Here is a 19375-nt window from a genome sequence, read left to right as displayed (position 1 = left end):
GGCTCCTTGCATGCTTTCCATCCATGCTGGGTTGAGCAACGAGCTAGCAACTCGGCCTCATGAAAAACAGACACGAGTACTAAAGAAACGGCAAGGCCACCGCCAGATGCACCACAAGGCGCGGAAAGGAACAACACGCAGCAAGATAGTGGAGGACCAAAATGTTAATGATTCTCATTTACCCAATAACAAAAGGAGTTCAAAAGCAATCACCCCGTAAAGTTTAACAAATATATTGCAGTAAAACCCAGGTGGTGTAGAATCATTTACTGCATTTCAAAAACCCAGAGTTCAAAACGTTTGCTGAAAATAATTAACATACTGAGATAATAATGCTTTTCACTTAAGTGTGGATGGTCCATGATTTATAATATTGAGCCTTGTTCCAATTTGACATTCTGGCCATCACAAGGGAACACCTTTTTATCGCTTTCATCATTGACCCTATTTACACTTTTGCTACTTGCAGACGTCATGTCTTCCCTGGGTAGAACTTGATAATTTATCTAAAATACAACTCGATCAAGCTCTTCAAGGTGGGTGAGAGCGAGTTAAATGATCTGATAAATTTTACACAATCTATTGCCCAGTTGAAGGGTAATGATATCGGAGGCCCTGAAACAAAAAAGCCATTTCATCATTTGACACAAATTGATGGATCTAAGCAAGGAAATGGGAAGGAAAACAGTGGGTTAAAAATTAAGGAGGGAAAAAAATCACACTGAAGCAAGCTACTCAAAAGAATCAGGCCCATTTTGATTTAGTCAGCTTTTTTTCCCCCAAAGCAAACACATTTATTTTTAATGAACTCTGGGCTCATGTCTCCTTAGAGACAAATATAGCTCACAAATGGCCCAGATTTGTAGTTACGAAGAGTCTTTGTCTCTTACCTCTTCTTAATGGTGAGTTCTAGATTTCTGTATCCTTTAGTTAGGTCTTTGACAGTCTCCGTGAGCTGACCTTTTTCTGTTAAGATGCCAAATGCACTCAGCTCTTCTGCTAGCTGCTGTAGAGCCTGGAGGTCTCCCCTTTGCTTCACCATTTCAGAGCTTGCATCCTGTGGTAAGGCAAACACGTAGACACTTGCAATAAGAATGACAGACTGGCCGCTCTATTTTATGTTTAAATGTGTTACTTCATTGACCAATGCCAATACTGCTCTTTCCATGAAAATAATATAAATCACACATGACAGGGAATCTTCCCCATTCTCTGCACTCTCCAAAATAATATTATAGAATGCTCGAAGGGCCAAATGGCCTACTCCTGCATCTATTTTCTATGTTTTCTATATTACAGTGTGAGAAATGTCAAATTAACATGTTTATCAAAGGAAGGTACTGTCTGGGAGTACTATTACAATAATATAATTAAATGTTGTAAAACATACTCAGAATACTTCTAACTCATTTAAAAGATGCATTTATTTTATTTCTGACACAAGATCACCCTCGGTTGGTTCAGAACACGTGGTACACCTTCAAGGCGGTGGTGCTGAGCCACATTCTACAACCCCTGGCATGAAAAGTCATGAAGTTATCGAACACTAAAGGCCCTTTGGCCCATCTAGTCCATGCCCAGCTATTATTCTGCCTAGCCCCAACGAAATGCACCAGAACTCCATGCACCAGTGGTGTACCTCAGGGATCCGTTCTGGGACCCCTTCTCTTCGTGATTTTTATAAATGTCCTGGATGAGGAAATGGAAGGATGGGTAGGTAAATTTGCTGATGACACAAAGATTGGAGGTGTTGTGGATAGTGTGGAGGGCTGTCAGAGGTTACAGTGGAACATCAATAGGATGCAAAACTGGGCTGAGAAGTGGCAGATGGAGTTCAACCCAGATTTTGGTAGGTCAAATATGATGGCAGAATATAGTATTAATGGTAAGACTCTTGGCAGTGTGGAGGATCAGAGGGATCTTGCAGTCCAAGTCCATAGGACACTCAAAGCTGCTGCGCAGGTTGATTCTGAGGTTAAGAAGACACATGGTGCATTGGTTTTCAGCAACCGTGGGACTGAGCTTCAGAGCCAAGAGGTAATGTTACAGCTATATAGGACCCTGGTCAGACCCCACTTGGAGTACTGTGCTCAGCTCTGGTCACCTCACTATAGGAAAGATGTGGAAACCATAGAAAGGATGCAGAGGAGATTTACAAGGATGTTGCCTGGATTGGGGAGCATGCCTTATGAGAATAGGTTGAGTGAACTTGGCCTTTTCTCCTTGGAGCGATACAGGATGAGAGGTGACCTGATAGAAGTGTACAAGATAATGAGAGGCATTGATCGGGTGGATAGTCGGAGGCTTTTTCCCCAGGGCTGAAATGACTAACACAAGTGGGCACAGTTTTAAGGTGCTTGGAAGTAGGTACAGAGGAGATGTCAGGGATAAGTTTCTTAACACAGAGAGTGCTGAGTGCGTGGAATGGGCTGCTGGCGACAGTGGTGGATCTTTTAAGAGACTCCTGGATAGGTGTGTGGAGCTTAGAAAAATAGAGGGCTATAGGTAACCCTAGGTAATTTCTAAAGTAAGGACATGTGCAGCACAGTATTGTGGGCCAAAGGGCCTGTATTGTGCTATAGATTTTCTATGTTTCTCTGTTCTACCATCGCTCCCCAGTATGGTGAATGAACAGCACAATTCTTGAGCTTGAAGGGTATGGATGTTGGGAGGGTGGGGATGTGGGTGATGTTTCAGTTGCCCATACCAGCAACACGTGAATGGCAATACGTGTCTAAGTCTCCAATACCCATGCTGAGGAGGTGATTAGGAGGGAGACCAGGAGCTATTCAGAAACAAAAAATAATTCTGCAGATCATAATCACAAGAGATTCTGCAGATACAACATACACACCAAGTGCTGGAGGAACTCAGCAGGACAGGCAGCCTCTATGGAGAGGAATAAACGGTCGCTGTTTGGGACTGAGAGGTCTCTTTTGTGATTTCAGTCACTTATTTGGGAAATACTGTTAAAGAACTGAGGCAAACTGCTTCAGTGCATCCGGTAGGTGGTGCACACTATACCATAGTGTCATGCCACCGATAACAGAATTGGACATGTAGGCCATGTGACGTGACACAAATAAAGTAAATTGCACCATCCTGGGTGGAGTTGTAATCCCCTGGTATTGATACAGTTGTGCTTCTAGTGGCATCTCCTGCACCTTCTGTGGAAGCCTCTTGGTTCCCACATTGGCCTCATGAGTTATCAGACCCACAGACCCAGAGTGGAAGCAAGTCATCCTCAACATCAAGGGTCAGCCTATGTGGTAGCCATGTTACACAGGCGAGTAGAGTACATTCTCATTCTCGTTGCGCAGAGCTTTGGGCAGTCAAGAACTGAGCCCATTCCCTGAGCAACCCAGGCTCCTTTGGGGGGGGGGGGGTTGGCGGGGTCCACGATAAGAATGAGTCTGTTCCAGTTTACACTTTGGTCTCCAGAGCTTGCTGAGGGAAGTCTGAGCAATGGCACATCCATGGAAAATCTTTACTTATTTAGCAATAGTGCAGCATGCATGTTGGCTAAATGAAAGTATTGTCACCTGACTAGGAGGCCATTCATCTCCACCCTCACAACAGTAATTAAAGGATGAGTGACAAGTGTACACATTCCAAAAAAAAATGGTGTATACATACTGGGCATGGACTGTGTCACTACTTATATATGAATTTATTTATTTATTGAGACATAGCACAGAATAGGCCCTTCTGTCCCTTCAAGCCGTGCCACCCAGTACTCCCCCTGATTAATCCTTGCTTGATTACAGGACAATTTACAATCGCCAATTAACTTATCAACCAGTACATACTTGGACTGTGGGAGCAAACCCATCTGGTCACGGGGAGGACGAACAAACTCCTTACAGGCAGTGGCAGGAATTGAACCCGGGTCGCTGGTACTGTAGAGCGTTGTGCTAACCACTACGCTACCGTGCCGCCCCAGATCAGTGACTTGCTACTTTAGCACGGCCAGATACGATAAAATGTCTCCCGTCCCCAGTTGGGATCAAACCACCAACCTTTCGCTTGCCATCCAAACGTGCTATGTAACTGCACCACAGGGAAAGGTTATGTGGTTGTGAGTGGAACTGGACATATCAAGCTGTTTGTCAAATATCTTTCAGGTTAACTGAACCAAAATTTTAGCACCATTTAAATGAACATTGATGTACTTAAGCTAGAAGTAGAAGTTTATAATGTATTCACCAGCATTTTCTGTGAAAAATGAGCAATATCTTTATTGGGATCTCCTCCAGCTGCCAGGCTCTGAGACTTGATTTCTATGAACTGTCCGACGTTCTGCACCAGTTTCTCAAATTGCTGTATTTTGGGGAGCAGTTCTCTCAGCTTCTCCTCCTTCTCCTGCTGCTCACTGCACACCGCTTGCACTTGGCTGTTCAACCGTTCAAGCTTCTCCTGCAGTGAGGAAGCCGTTGCTCCATCGGTGTTTTCAAGAAAACCACGGACCATATCCTGGATGGTGTTAATGCTGCTTTGATGACTAGCAATATCCTGTTTTAATTTCTGGAAAAATTCAGAAAACAAATTATACTTGTTTGTATTCTGTGACACAATTGCATTTCACCATAAATGTCACTGCTATAATTAGCTTGCTCCGGTATGCTACCGTGATTGAGATTCATATCTTTACTGTGATGGTAGAGAGTGAGCGAGCAAGTTAACCAGCAGTGGGTCATCTGCGTGCAAAATACTTGCTGAGGAGGCAAAGAAACTGTTTAGACAGACATGCCAGAAAATCATAGTTAAGATTATGAGACTGTCACAAGACTTGATAAAACTAAGTATGGTTCATTTAACTGTTTCAAAAAGCAAAAGTCTGGGCAAAAACTCACAGTGTTTTGGGCAAGGGCATCCTGGACTGCTGCAGATGACATCAGCAAATTATCCTGATTTTTCAAACTCTTTTCAACACCTTCCAACCAATTCAGTAAATTATCCAAGCCTTCTTGAACATTTTGAGACTGAGCGATTGACACTTGCAACTTCTTGTCGTGCTCTGAAACGACCTTCGACAAGTTCTTGTACCTCTGTGCAATGGAATCTAAATGGAAACAAGACTCTGTTACGCTGACGTTTGAAGTGATGGTGAAGATTTTACCATATAAAGCTTCAAAGTTTTCATGAAAATAAACAATATCCCTCTCTGGAATATATGTAGCCCAGGTGAAAGATCTTTCTGCATCACCGTCTGGTATGAGGGGGAGGATCTATATTTGGTCCATGGCTCCCTATCTGCATACTAATCAAAATTGCTTTAAATGTTGCAAATGTCAGCTTAGTAGGCTCCATCATGGGCACTAGCCTCCACAGTATCCATGACATCTTCAAGTAGAGATGCCTCAAAATGACAGCATTCATCATTAAGGACCCCCATTACCCAGGACATGCACACACTCCGCAATTCAGGAACAGCTTCTTCCCCTCTGCCATCTGATTCCTGAGTGGACATTGAACCCATGACTACTACCTCACAACTTTTATTTCCTATTTTTTGCACTACTTATTTAATGTAACTATTTAATATGTTTACTGTAATTCACAGATTTTTGTCTCTCTATTATCATGTATTGCAGCCGCAAAGTTAACAAATTTCACGGCATATGCCGGTGATATTTAACCTGATTCTGATTCTAAGTAAAATTTTAAAGGAAGGAGTCAGAAGGACTAAAAGGGGGAAAAAAAATCAGGAGAAAAGAATTCTGAGCAGGGAGGGGAAAAAAGGGAGAGGGAAATCAGATTAAAGCACGCATTCGGAGTAAAATGAGGAATAGGGAAATGAAAAGGAAATTTGCAGGAGAAACAAATGGAGGAACAATAAAACCTCTTTTCCTGCAACTCCCCAAGAGGAGCAGGTGAAGTGCAGGGAAGAGGAGGAGGAGTACAGGCACAAAGCGGGCAGGCTCCCATAGCAGCTGCTGACGTTCTCACCAGAACCGCGGTTCCAGCCGCGCATCCTGCACTGCCGGGGTGCTCGGTTGCAAGGCTCCTCACTGTACTCCCAGCAGAGCATGAAAAATTACTGCTCATTGTGGGCCTTTGTGCCTTCGCAGCTCAAATACTTCCTTGGCTGCATCACTGCCAGATGTTCATAGTTGCTGAAGTGCCTTTTGCTCAACACTATACCGTTTCCTCACATATCATTTATTCAGCTACAATATATCTTATTGTTGCAGCTGACACAAGATAAATGCAGAAAAATATGAGCAATTTTAGCTGACTTGGAATCTAATAAATAATAACAGAAAATGTATAATAGCCAAGCTGACAAGAGTGCCGGGAAAGAGAAAATTTCCATTATTCTTTGTTCATTACTGCTCCTGACTGGACTCTATACTCACAGCCTTTTTAAAATGTGTTTCAGATTCCCTGTATATTTTTGCTTTGTCTGATTTCCAGAGCAGCTGACAGGTATGGCAGAACTAAAGCCTAATAAGCTTCTTTTACGACTTAATACTATACTCTCGCTTTCAAACAATTCCCTGAAAGAATTCATGTTTGGTGCTATTTTCACTTTCACTGCTCCAAATAAGGCAAAATTAGCCTAACAATTCAAAACCGTTACATACTTCTCACGCAATAGTTCCATACAACCTAACACTTAAACTATGTGCTATTCCACCAAAACATCATTCAATAAATATGCATTCTACAATACTATTGGGATTCTGAATCACTACCCACAACTTAATAAACACTATCTCCAAAGTAATATTCAGCTTTATGGAATACTGCTTTTTGATTTTAAATGTAGACTTCTTTATACATATACATATTCCTCTAAGCGGCTTGTGGGGCATCGGGCATCAATCTTGCCATTTCTTTAGCACTTGTCTGTTTTTTACGAGGCCACGTTGCTAGCTCGTTGCTCAACTCAGCACAGATCGAAAGTGTTCAAGGAGCTGGCCAGATTCGATCCCAGGACCGCTCGCCTCGAAGTCCGGCGTGGGTGACACGACACCATTGGCCAGCGTACACTTCTTTGGAACATGGTAATTTTATTTACAGAATTTATTAGTTCTGTTTGTCAAATATTAGCAGATTTACAACCTGCTATGTAAAGATAACTCAACATTTGAAAGCTTATCAATTACAACAAATATTTCAGAAAGAATTAAGTTGTTGGTGGATCACTATATATTTACATATATTGAAGATGCCTGATTTACTGGGAAGATGCATTCCCTTCTGTTTGTTCTAATTCCATCATCACATGTTGACAGAAAGGACCGAAGCTGAAATGATACCTGTTGTTTGTTGAATTTGATCCTGGTTTGGAACAAGGTCATCATCCAAGGACATTAGGGAATTTGCTGCTTTCTGTAACTTTTCCACACTGACTTCATGTTCTGCTATATCCCCCTGGAGCACCTGGAATTGCAAAAAAGCACAGTGATTGATCCAAAATTAAATTAATCCTTTCTGTGTGAAGGACCATTAGCTCGACTGATGGATGGAGATGGTGCACTGGTGGGTCACAGAGATACACTGACTGAAAAGGTTATCTAAAAGTATCAAAAATAGTCTTAACACGACAGCCTGCTTTGTGGATTGGGATGTTTGGATTAACAAGGACCTAGCAACAACTGGATATTTAGCTGTCTATTTATTTATTGATTAATTAACATACAGTGCAGGATACGCCCTTTTGGCCCATTTGAGCCACACTGCCCAGCAATCCCCTGATATAATCCGAGCATAATCATGGGACAATTTACAATGACCAATTATCCTACCAACCGGTAGGTCTTTGGACTGTGGGAGGAAACTGGAGCATCTGGAGGAAACCCACGCAGTCACGGGAAGGACGTACAAACTCCTTACAGGCAGCCGCGGGAATTTGACCCCAGTTGCCTGTACTGTAAAGCGTTGTGCTAACCACTGCGCTACCAAGCCATTGGAAGACTCATAGTTGGATTGGTTATGATACGAATTTTCAGGAACAGCCACTTGAGACCAAAAAAAAATTGAGGTTAATTGCGAGCCAGCCACCATACCTGACAGATCACAGAAGGGTAATAAAAAGATGATAAATAATATATCCTTTCCCAGTATATATATTACTGATTGTAAACCATGTTAAAATAAGAAGTGGTTCCCAATTTTAACAGATTTAAGCTTACAGTTAATATGCCTGGTGTTTGAGCATTTTCTGATTGTATTGATCTCACCATCCTCATTTTGGCCAAAATGTGACTCCAGTCTCTCTACTGGCCCTGAAATGCCCTAATAAATGCCAAACAGCTCTAAAATGAATAGCCAATCTTTGCCAGCCTAGACAGAGACACCAATTACCATGAAAGTATTCAAAACTTTTATGATAGTCTGTGCCACATGCAGTAAACTTTATGGCAGCTTTCACCATGGGCAGAAATCATTTGGCTTATCAGCACTGAGGACACAGATTTGACTGCAATAGTTTGTGTGGTATCTGTTCCACTGAATTGTTTCTTACTCTCTCACATTAACGTGATGCACACCAGTAATCCTACCCAAGTACAGGACAACAATTTCCCTATGAATACCAACTTTATCTCACCAAACCAACACCCCCCCCCGCCAAATGAACCATATATGGGTATAAAATGGTCAGACTGTTTCTCTGTCTGAAGCAGAAATACTCTACAACTAAATACTGTGAAAACTGAAACCACTGGCTTGTCATATTTCAATTCCCTGAACACCAACTCGGAATCAGGTTTAATATCACCACCATATGTCATGAAATTTGTTGTTTTGCAGCAGCAGTACAATGCAACAGACAGTAATAAAAATTATAAATTACAATTAAGTACATATATAAAATTAAATTAAATTAGTGCAAAAAGAGAGGGAAAAATACTAAGAAAGCAATCATGGGCTCACTGCCCAATCAGAAATCTGATGGCGGAGGGGAAGGAGCTGTTCCTAAAACGTTGAGTATGTGTCTTCAGGCTCTATTTACAGGGCGGCACGGTAGCGTAGTGGTTAGCACAACGCTTTACAGTACCAGCGACCGGGGTTCAATTCCGGCCGCTGTCTGTCAGGAGTTTGTACGTTCTCCCCATGACTGTGTGGGTTTCCTCTGGGTGCTCCAGTTTCCTCCCATAGTCCAAAGAACTACTGGTTAGTGGTTAGTAGGTTAATTGGTCATTGTAAACTGTCCTGTGATTAGGCTAGGGTTAAATTGGGAGATTGCCAGGCAGCATGGCTTGAAGGGCCAATTCCATGCTGTATCTCAAAAACAAATACAGTTTCATATTTCTACAGAATAAATCAAAATAAACTCTATACATGATAAAATAAATTCTACATTTCTTTAGAATACACCAGACACTTTGTAACCTTGAAAACAAATCTTACTTCAAAATGACCTTTGCTTCACATATCCAAAGCCAAAAATCACGGCTTTCCACCCACCTCACCTGTTCCTGAAATCCTTTTGTTAAAACCAGTCCTGATTGTTCAAATACCTCCGTACTGGCCTCCCCTGATCTACTACTGTAACCTCGAGGCAATCCAAAACTCTGCTATCAACGTCATTAGTCACCGGTTCCCAGCTAAATGTCAATGTGGGCTACCCAAAGTCAGGGAAACCTATACGACATGGTCAAAAATATACACACTGTAACAGCAGAAATGTTTGCTATCTTTAAAAAGTTTCCATGATCGACTAGCCACCAGGAAGGCAATTGGCAGCCTGTTCTTTGTTAGGTTTCCCTTAAAAGTAGATGGATTAAAGGTGTTCCTAGTTCCTATTTCAGAGATTAAACTTCTAAGATGTCCCATCTAGCCTTATCCCACATTGGTTGAGGTGCACGTTAATATTATTTCAAGGTTTTCACATAAATCTCATTATAATTCAGAATCGGTAATAATATGCAGTGATTTATAGAATAACTTCTGACTTACCTTAACATCTTCAAGCTGCTTCTGCAAATTTTCTGGATCAGAAGAAATTGTTTCCAATAGAAGCCTCTCTGCAGTTGCCTCTGAGTTATTTAGCCACATATTCAGCTCATCAGCAACCTCATGGAAATGCTCAGATTTCTCCAACATATTGGCAAGGTGAGTGCCAAGTTTACCACACTGAGAATCAAACAAATAAATGAACATATCAATGTTTCAGATTTACAGCTTTGGTGAAATGCTGCCAAGTACTATCTACAATTAATAGCATGCTTCTGTACTTTCCCAACAATCCGGCAGTTCTGCAAGTTCATTCTTTTTAATTTAGCCTCATTACTTTTACAAAGTTATTACTGAATTTGCTTCACTCACTCCTTTAACCTTTAATCTAAGTGTCTCTACCAAATTTTTAATTTTCCCTGCTCTGGCAAGAAGACCCTAACAAGTTCTCTTGTCTCTCCATATAAGCTGTGTCTCTTATTCCCCAACATTCAAGCAGATCTCCTCTGTAACATCACCAAGCATCAGCAAACGTGCTACAGCAGGGGGGTTCCCAAACTTTTTTACGCCATGGACCCATTCCATTAATTGAACGGTCTGTAGAACCCAGACTGGGAACCCCTGCTCTAAACCACGACAGCCCAGTGTGTGAACACAATACTCCAGCTAAGGCCGAATCAATTTAAATTTCTAATCCCGGTTGTAACAAGAATCCTATCAGTTTTTAAACATTTATCTTGACGTGTCCATCCCTCCAGATACATTCACCGTTCAATCACTTCCCCAGTAAGACCCAAAACAAAATCATAGCAATGAACTGTTTAAAACTTAAGGTAGGGCAACCTTAAGTACAAATGATTTTCCAGCATGCATTATTCATTAATTTGAGGCAAAACATAACTGGGTGTATTTGAATGGATAATTCACATATTTCAGGTTTTTTATGGCATTTATCTGGCCCACCATCTGCTCAGTAATACGCGATCCGGCCCACAGAGGCAAAAAGGTTGCCGACCCCTGGTTTAAAAGATATGTATAAAAACCTAATACATATCTTGGTTTGAAAATAACTTCCTTTTGTTCAGCTCTTCTAGGATACGAACTTACTCAAATTCAATTGAAATATTTGTTAGGAAGATTTCTTTGATACTGCTAGTTATGTACCACAGACCACCCACAAGATCAAAATAGTATATGTGTGTAGGTGTGTGTGTGTGTGTGTGTGTGTGTGTGTGTGTGTGTGTGTGTGTGTGTGTGTGTGTGTGTATGTTATTTAGTTTGTTTCAGGTTCTTAATGTAGATATTCTATTTCTAAGCTATATTGACTGTTCGGCTGTATATCTTACTGTACATACTATTTATTACAAATTACTATCATTTGCACATTGCACATTCAGATGGAGATGTAACATAAAGATTTTTACTCCTCACATATGTGAAGGATGTAAGAAATAAAGACAATTCAATTCACAACTAAATGATAACTGCCCACTTTAAACTGATGAGAGTGTCTTGAGATGGGCAAGGTAGCAAACATCATGAAAACATGAGAGAGCAAACTCACAGCAATTAAATGCAAGGATACAATAATATCATTAACTTCAAGATGATCAGCTTTGTTGAATAAGATGTGGAATAATTAATCTAAATCTTTGATGGACAAAGCAAGAAAATGTTAAAGCAGAGGAATTATTCGAATCTAAGTTTGATAACCAACTCCACCCTTAAAAATACACACAGAAGTAGGTTGGGCCCAAAGCAAGTAAGACGCCAGTCACAAACAGATGGAAGTAGCTGGACTAGTCCAAAGTTGTCAACCGTAGACCCCACACAACCTGCCAACCCACACCTGGTCTAGATACAGGTGGTAGATCTTGCAGACCTTCTGTGTCTGGGGGGGCTTGGTGGAAAGGCTTCTGGAGACCTCAGGGAGGACATCCCAAGACCCCATGCTTTGAAAATCCTGATAGTCTATGGGATAGTTAAGCTCTGGCTTCATCTGTTCTTGGAGGTGTTCAAAGCATAGACTCCCTTATGTGCAAGTGTTAAGGATCCCAACTAAAATAACCTCAATTTGGCATACTTGTTCAATAGATCACCCTTAACGAAAATGAGAAATATCACACCAGTGCAGTGGGTGATAGCGTTTGAACCTACACTGAGTCATACTGCTGATCAAGAAATGAGCTATACACTGAATCAACATGTGCTGTCCTTCAGCAGGGAATGTTCATTCCAATGATGCTTGCTCAGCCTGGGGGAGCTGCATGGCTAACAAGTAAAAGGGCACTAAATGAAAGTTAGAAAAAGATTAATTTCAGAAAAATGTAACAGTAACGTTTGAGAATAACAGTTCAACAATAGCCTTAAGCTATTCAAAAGCCTGGATTTTGCCTGACTCCCCATGCAAATTCACAAGTCTTCAATTTGCTGCGCAAGCTTCCCCTGCACTTACCCAGCTGTACTTCACTGCTGGACCCCTCCAGGAGTTGAAAGTGCGGAGCACAAGCTTGCTGAGATGGCTCTGCCCATTGCCTACACTTCAAAACCGACTTACAGCTTCAGCATCAGATTAGACCTGGCATGGGGTTTGCAAACCTACTCATCTTTTTAAACCAGGGCTCTGGGGAAGCTGTACAGGCCAATCCCCTGTATTGGGGATACAATGGATTGCAGAAACATTGATGAACTCCAACCATACCATTGACTTTGGATGATGGAGATGAGAGGTCATCAATTACTTAGCTGAACCGAACTGGCCAGAAGTTAGCACAATTCCTTTTCCATGGCAAAAACTTGCAAAACTTTGTCAGTTTATCTACATGCAAATGAATTTACTAAAATTAAACATAACTGAAATTGTCAAATACAATGCAAGTATTTAAGTATCAGTACATTAACAAATAAATTATGTCATACTTTGGAATGAAGCATGCTATAGCGACTTTTGGCATCTTCTAACTTCTCCTTCACTAGGGTGCTGGTCACCGAGGGGTCGATAGGGGCCTTGAAACCTTCACTTGTGTTAGCTTCAGCAAAAGCATCAGCAGCATCCAAAACCTTTTGCCCTGAGATTGTGATGTATCTTAGATCGCCCTTATGAGAAATAACATCTTCAGAGAAGCACTTCTGTTTCTGGAGTTTGACTTGCAATGAATTGGAGTCCATTTCACCAGCTTTCAACTCTTCCAGATCATACTCAGACTGCACTAGCCAGGCCTCAAATTCACCATGATCTATTAAAAAAATAAGATGGTTATCAAATAATTGAGGTGATTTATGCTTTAGAGCATTCAAAATAGTCAGAAAATGCCCCAAATTATTTAGATTTAATCTGTAATAATTACTACAGCTAACCTCTGGGTTTTAAAGATTTATTTATTTATTTCATGGCCTATATGAGTGATGGTTAACCCGATTCTGATATGGGTCTCTATTGTGGACAGAGAGTGGGAAAGGGGCAGGGAAAGGGGAATCGTGGTTGGGAGAAGGGGAAGGGAGAGGAGGAATCGTGGTTGGGAGAAGGGGAAGGGAGAGGAGGAATCATGGTTGGGAGAATGGGAAGGGAGAGGGGAATCGTGGTTGGGAGAATGGGAAGGGAGAGGGGAATCGTGGTTGGGAGAATGGGAAGGGAGAGGGGAGTCGTGGTTGGGATGAGGGGAAGGGAGAGGAGGAATCATGGTTGGGAAAAGGGGCAGGGAGAGGGGAATCGTGGTTGGGAGAAGGGGAAGAGAGAGCGGAATTGTGGTTGGGAGAAGGGGAATCATGGTTGGGAAAAGGGGCAGGGAGAGGGGAATCGTGGTTGGGAGAAGGGGCAGGGAGAGGAGGAATCATGGTTGGGAGAAGGGGAAGGGAGAGGGGAATTGTAGTTGGGAGAAGGGGCAGGGAGAGGAGGAATCGTGGTTGGGAGAAGGGGCAGGGAGAGGGGAATCGTGGTTGGGAGAAGGGGAAGGGAGAGGAGAAGGAATGGGAAGCACCAGAGAGACATTCTGCAAAGATTAATAAATCATAATTGTTTGAATCAAATGACCTTGCAGTGTCTCAAGGGTGGATATGTCTGCACCCGCATGACACCTCATCCCCCCACACCACTGACCCAGCACCCCTTCTCTGCCACCTGCCCCACACCCCTCCCACAGCACTCCACCCTCCCCATTCCCAACATCTTTTGCTCCCGCCAGATTTACAACCTTGCTCTCCGCTCCACATTAACAAATACAGTGCTATGCAGAAGTCTTAGGCACCTCAGCTATATATATGACTTCTGTACAGTGCTGTATTTTAATAAAAAATTATGTTATTCCAAACCATATGCAGCTTCTTATCATCTTACTTAATTCTTTTCAACTCTGAGTAAACAGATTAGTATTGAAATTTGGAAAATAAATCAATTCTTTCAATTACCTTTTAGAAACTTTTGTAGTTCTTCCTGTAAGGCATGAACGTGTTTCAGCTGAGTGTCTGCATGTAACAGTGCTGTCTCGTACTGCTCCTTCAAATCATTCAGTTTACTCTGCAGTTGTCTCTTCTCTTCTGGCGAAAGGTTATGGCCATGTTTGTCCAGAAAGGACTGAGCTGACTGTGTCGCTAATACAAAAGCTTGCTGCTGTGATAACAACATTTCATGATGTTCCTAAATAAAAGGCAACGTGTACTAGGGTCAGTTTCATTGCTACAAACTGTCTTCGGGATCTTAAGATTTCTACTTAGCAGTAATACAATTGAAAAATACAAACAAAAAAAAGGCATTATAGTGCAGATTTGCTTCGAGTCTAAAACCTTTAAGTGGTATTATCATATCAGATTATTTAATTATTTAAATATTTAATCACTTATTCAATCAATTATTTAATCACAAAACATCTTCAGATGGTTTGCTTCCACACTCCAAAGGTGTATGGATTAGAATTATTTAGTTGTGGGCATGCTAGGTTGATGCCAAAACTGTGATGACACTAGCAGGCTGCCCTTAGGACATCCTCGGACTTCCTGCTGAAACGTTGACTGTACTCTTTTCCACAGATGCTGCCTGGCTGGCTGAGTTCCTTCAGCAGTTTGTGTGTGCTGTTCATTATTTCTTCATGAAGAGGACTCCGCAGCGTGACGAACAGTGACTTTGCCATGTCAGAATACACTGCAGTGATGCATTTCCGGTTCTAAAATGGCAGCTGTGAATAGCTTGCAAGGCTGGTTCAGTGGATTATTAACATTTGATCATTTTTTAGGGTGACTGCAGTCACCAAACTGGGAAAGGCCGTCCTTCATCCCTGAAGGTCATCAATGCCCAGATTCTGCGACTATACATTATTACTAAGTTTAGCCATTTTTAATAGAAAAACTACCATGGTGAGATTTGAACTAATAAGATTTGAAGGAGGAGAAGGTGGCGGCATATTGCAGCTTGCAGCGGCCACTCTGGTGAATGATATCTGTAATCTGTCAAGTAGGGTTCCGTGCACAATCCTGATTTGATGGAGACAGACGTGAGAGTACGGAGGAACATCTGGAGAAACTTCTGAAATGCCTTCTTTGCTGCCGCTGCTACCGTGTGATCCAGAATCTCCGGAGAAGAAGGCTTTTGCTCGGCGGCCAGGGTGGGGTCGAAGCGCTCGGCAGAGGATGGTGCCTGGGAGGCTGTATCGGAGGGGCTAGTCAGAGGCTCGAGGTTTTCAGACGGACTCAGAGTCAGCTGTGGTTGGGTGCTTCCAATGCATCGGCAGTTGTCAGCGCCTGGAGGTTTATAGCAGGGAGAGTTTCTCCTTTTTGCCACCTGCTATCGGGACTATCGGAAGTCGATCGGAACTTTGAGACTTTTTTTTTACCATGCCCATGGTCTGCTCTTTATCAAATTATGGTATTGCTTTGCACTGCTGTAACTATATGTTATAATTATGTGGTCTTGTCAGTGTTAGTCTTTGGTTTGTCCTGGTTTTTTTTGTGTGATATCACTCTGAAGGAACATTGTATCATTTCTTAATGCATGCATTTCTAAATGACAATAGATGAGGACTGAGTGTCCTCATAATCTAATCTAATCTCTCTAGATTATTAGTCCAGGTTCCTCAGTCACTATATCGACCACTGCTCTGTCATTGGTGAGTAAAATACAGCGCCTTTACCTTTCACTGCTTGCATGGCTACATAACAATGAGCAGAATGTAGCATTTAGTTATAAACATAGTTCAAAAGGGTCTGGAAGGTCTTTGACTATTATTGGGACAAGGCAATCATAGCTCAATTCAAACTTAATTAGAACTTGGGTTGGTCAATATATTGATATGACTCTTCAGGACAGTGACATTACTTCAGATCTATTTAGGACTCCTGATAAGAAGTCTATTAACTTTGAAATGTTAATAGCTTATCTCTCCCCAGACACCACTTGCGTCACTGTTTATTTTAGATTAATAACATTTGTAGTATTTTGTTCTGGTTACCTAATAAATTGTTTAGTTTAAAGGTTAGGTTTAATTTAAATCTAAAGGTTAAAAGTTTACAAGGATGTTGCCGGGTCTGGAGGACCTGAGTTATAAGGAAAGATTGAATAGATTAGGACTTGATTCCTTGGAAGATTGAGGGGAGATTTGATAGAGGTATACAAAATTACGAGGGGTATCGATAGGGTAAATACAAGCAGGCTTTTTCCACTGAGGTTGGGTGGGACTACAACCAGAGGTCGTGGGTTAAGGGTGAAAGGTGAAAATTTAAAGGGGAACATGAGGGTACGCTTTTTCACTCGGAGGGTCATGAGAGTGTCTTATCTTGTCTTGTCTTGTCCATACCGCACCAACCGCCGCTACTGGGCTATAAACGTGCAGGAGCAGTGTGTGGTTAAGTTCCTTGCTCAAGGACACAACACACTGCCTCGGCTGAGGCTCAAACTAACGACCTTCAAATTGCTAGCCCAAAGCCTTAACCACTTGGCCATGCAAGTGTACAACAAGCTGCCAGCGCAAGTGGTGCATGAAAGCTTGATTTCTATGTTTAAGAGAAGTGTGGATAGGGACATGGGACAAGGCAGTCTAAATGGCTCAGCACAGACTAGATGGACTGAAGGACCTGTTTCTGTGTTGTACTTTCTATAACTGTAATTAGAATGACAGCAAGTGAGGCAGCTAGGAGACGAACAGAAATTCAAAGCTAATAAAGTAAGAAAATGGTGGAGATATTCAGGCATAATCTGCGGAGTGAGAAAAACAGAGCTCCTGTTTGCTGCTATTTCACCTCAATCACTTTCGATAGAACTGGGGATGACTTTTAAGATGCCGCCTGATTTATGTCCATCTCTCCTCTACTGTTCTCATGAAGCTCAACACAAGCTGGGTGAACAGAACCTCATCCTCCAACCACTTATATTACGGCCAATATTCAGCAGCATGTAAAGACAAAGATTAGCTTAATCTGTCACGTGCATCAAAGCACCCAGTGAAATGTGTCATTTATGTCAAATCAAATCAGTGAGGATATTGCAGGACAGACCAGGAATGTCGCTACGCTCCCGGAGCCAACACAGCATGCCCACAACTTACTAACTCATATGTCCTTGGAATGTGGGAGAAAACCAGAGCACCCGGAGGAGTCACAGGGAGAATGTACAACTTCCTTATAGACAGCAGTGGGAATTCAAACCTGATCTTACAAATGGTGCCCCATGTCTGAAAGTTTGAGAAGGTCAGCATACCCAGCACTTTTATTTCAGATTCCCAACAACCATTCTATTTCCAATGAATAATTCGACCTTTCCCACGTACACCTCCTTCAGACTTGCCCTCAACTTGTCTTATTATTACCTTCCTCTGTCTTGCACTAATTATCTTTCAGCCTCTCAGTCTCTCCAACTATCCATCCCTCTACCCCCCCTTTCTCTCTCAGCTCTCTCTTCCTCTATGTCTCTTCCAGCTCTAACTTCTCCCAATTTAAAAAGGATGACAACCTGAAGAAGTAATTTTGATTCTCCCTCTACAAACCTGCTGAATATGTTCTGTTTTTATTTTTGATTTCCAACAGCATTTTGCTTTCGCAGTAAAAGTGGCAGCAGGTTCCACAAACAAATTTAGTAAGCCAATTCTTGTAAAGATTCAAAATTTGAAATAGAAAATTCTGGAAATAGATGTGACCAGGCCTGCTACATTTATCAACATTGGGTGGTGGGATAGAGACACGTCTACCAAAGAAGGTGCAAGACGCTCCTTCCCTCCACTAGCCTGCAGGTCACCCTCGGGCAAGGTGTAGCACCTGTTTAGTTCCCCCCTCCACACCCCGCACCCCCCCCCAATCCAGGTCACGACGCTCCTTCCCTCCACTAGCCTGCAGGTCACCCTCGGGCAAGGTGTAGCACCTGCTTAGTTCCCCCCTCCACACCCCGCCCCCCCCCCCCCCAATCCAGGTCACGACGCTCCTTCCCTCCACTAGCCTGCAGGTCACCCTCGGGCAAGGTGTAACACCTGCTTAGTTCCCCCCTCCAAACCCCGTCCCCCAAATCCAGGTCTCGTGAAGCCACGGGAACAGGTGGTCAATGGTTGTATGCACAGCTGGTACATATCACAAGCCCTGGTTACACGACCACTGACACCAGGCAGACAATCTCTAAAGAGTATTGATACTGGCTGGGGTCACCCATCTTATAAAGACACTGCCCAGAAGAAGGCAATGGCAAACTACTTCAGTAGAAACATTTGCCAAGAACAATCATGATCGCCGACATCATATGACATGGCACATAATGATGATGACCAAAATTGACTTCTTGACTCTATAACATACAAAGATTCTCTTTAAGCTATAACATTAGTTCTATGGGACATTAAGGTCAAAAGAACAGAGCAGCAATTGTCCATTTTTTCATTAAACATGCACATGTTCAAAGCCCCTGGAAGAGTTTATACCTTCAGTGCCTGTTGCTGCTGGCTCAGGTTTCCTCCCATCCCAGCGAGAGAATCCATGACATTATTCTGGCCTTGCGGTTGTAAACTATTTCCTAGCGCATCCATTTCATCTTCACTGATACCAAGTGCACGCTTCTCATCCTGTTCCTCCTGGGGCCCTGCATGTTGGGAATGCGACACTGCCTGCTGTCCCAGGGCTGACAGCCACTCCAAAAGACTCTCTATTTTAACCTTGTTTTCTTCAAGTTCCTCTTCTGCTTTGGCCTATAATCACAAAATTCTATTAGTTCGAAGATATGATAAAGTTTTCACAGAATTTCTGATGTTTTCCAGCATTTCAGCAGCATTTAAAAATTCTCTCATGTTGTTAGGCAAACTCCTGTGCATACGTTCTGTGACCATTGCAACCATTTCAACTAAACATGAACATAGTTCGGAAGATGTGTAGCTCAGGTTGTTGATGGTTAGGTTGAGTTCTTCTCCAATCTTGGCAACTTCCTTGCAAACGTTTCGTTATCAAGCGAGGAGACTGCGTCAGTGCGCTGTTGACTGTGGTGTGTCCTCTGAAGTGTTGGCCTTAATAT

The 19375-nt window shown here is 42.3% G+C and overlaps 1 protein-coding gene across 24 annotated transcripts in view; it reads right to left on the bottom strand.

Annotated features, from left to right (window-relative positions):
* Positions 1 to 19375, bottom strand: part of macf1a (microtubule actin crosslinking factor 1a) — a 599766-nt gene that overhangs the window by 183771 nt on the left and 396620 nt on the right. For all 24 annotated transcript variants that reach the window (XM_063033725.1, XM_063033724.1, XM_063033713.1 and 21 more), the window contains 8 exons: positions 18792 to 19055; positions 14311 to 14539; positions 12826 to 13142; positions 9910 to 10086; positions 7266 to 7389; positions 4854 to 5062; positions 4207 to 4524; positions 891 to 1057 (listed from right to left, as the gene is read on the bottom strand). In XM_063033725.1, coding sequence (XP_062889795.1) covers positions 891 to 1057; positions 4207 to 4524; positions 4854 to 5062; positions 7266 to 7389; positions 9910 to 10086; positions 12826 to 13142; positions 14311 to 14539; positions 18792 to 19055 — 1805 coding nt within the window. The remainder of the gene's footprint in view (positions 1 to 890; positions 1058 to 4206; positions 4525 to 4853; positions 5063 to 7265; positions 7390 to 9909; positions 10087 to 12825; positions 13143 to 14310; positions 14540 to 18791; positions 19056 to 19375) is intronic.

Source organism: Mobula hypostoma, chromosome 26 (assembly GCF_963921235.1).
Source record: "Mobula hypostoma chromosome 26, sMobHyp1.1, whole genome shotgun sequence".
In the NCBI taxonomy this organism is placed as follows: domain Eukaryota; kingdom Metazoa; phylum Chordata; class Chondrichthyes; order Myliobatiformes; family Myliobatidae; genus Mobula; species Mobula hypostoma.
This window is presented reverse-complemented; position numbering and strand designations above follow the sequence as displayed.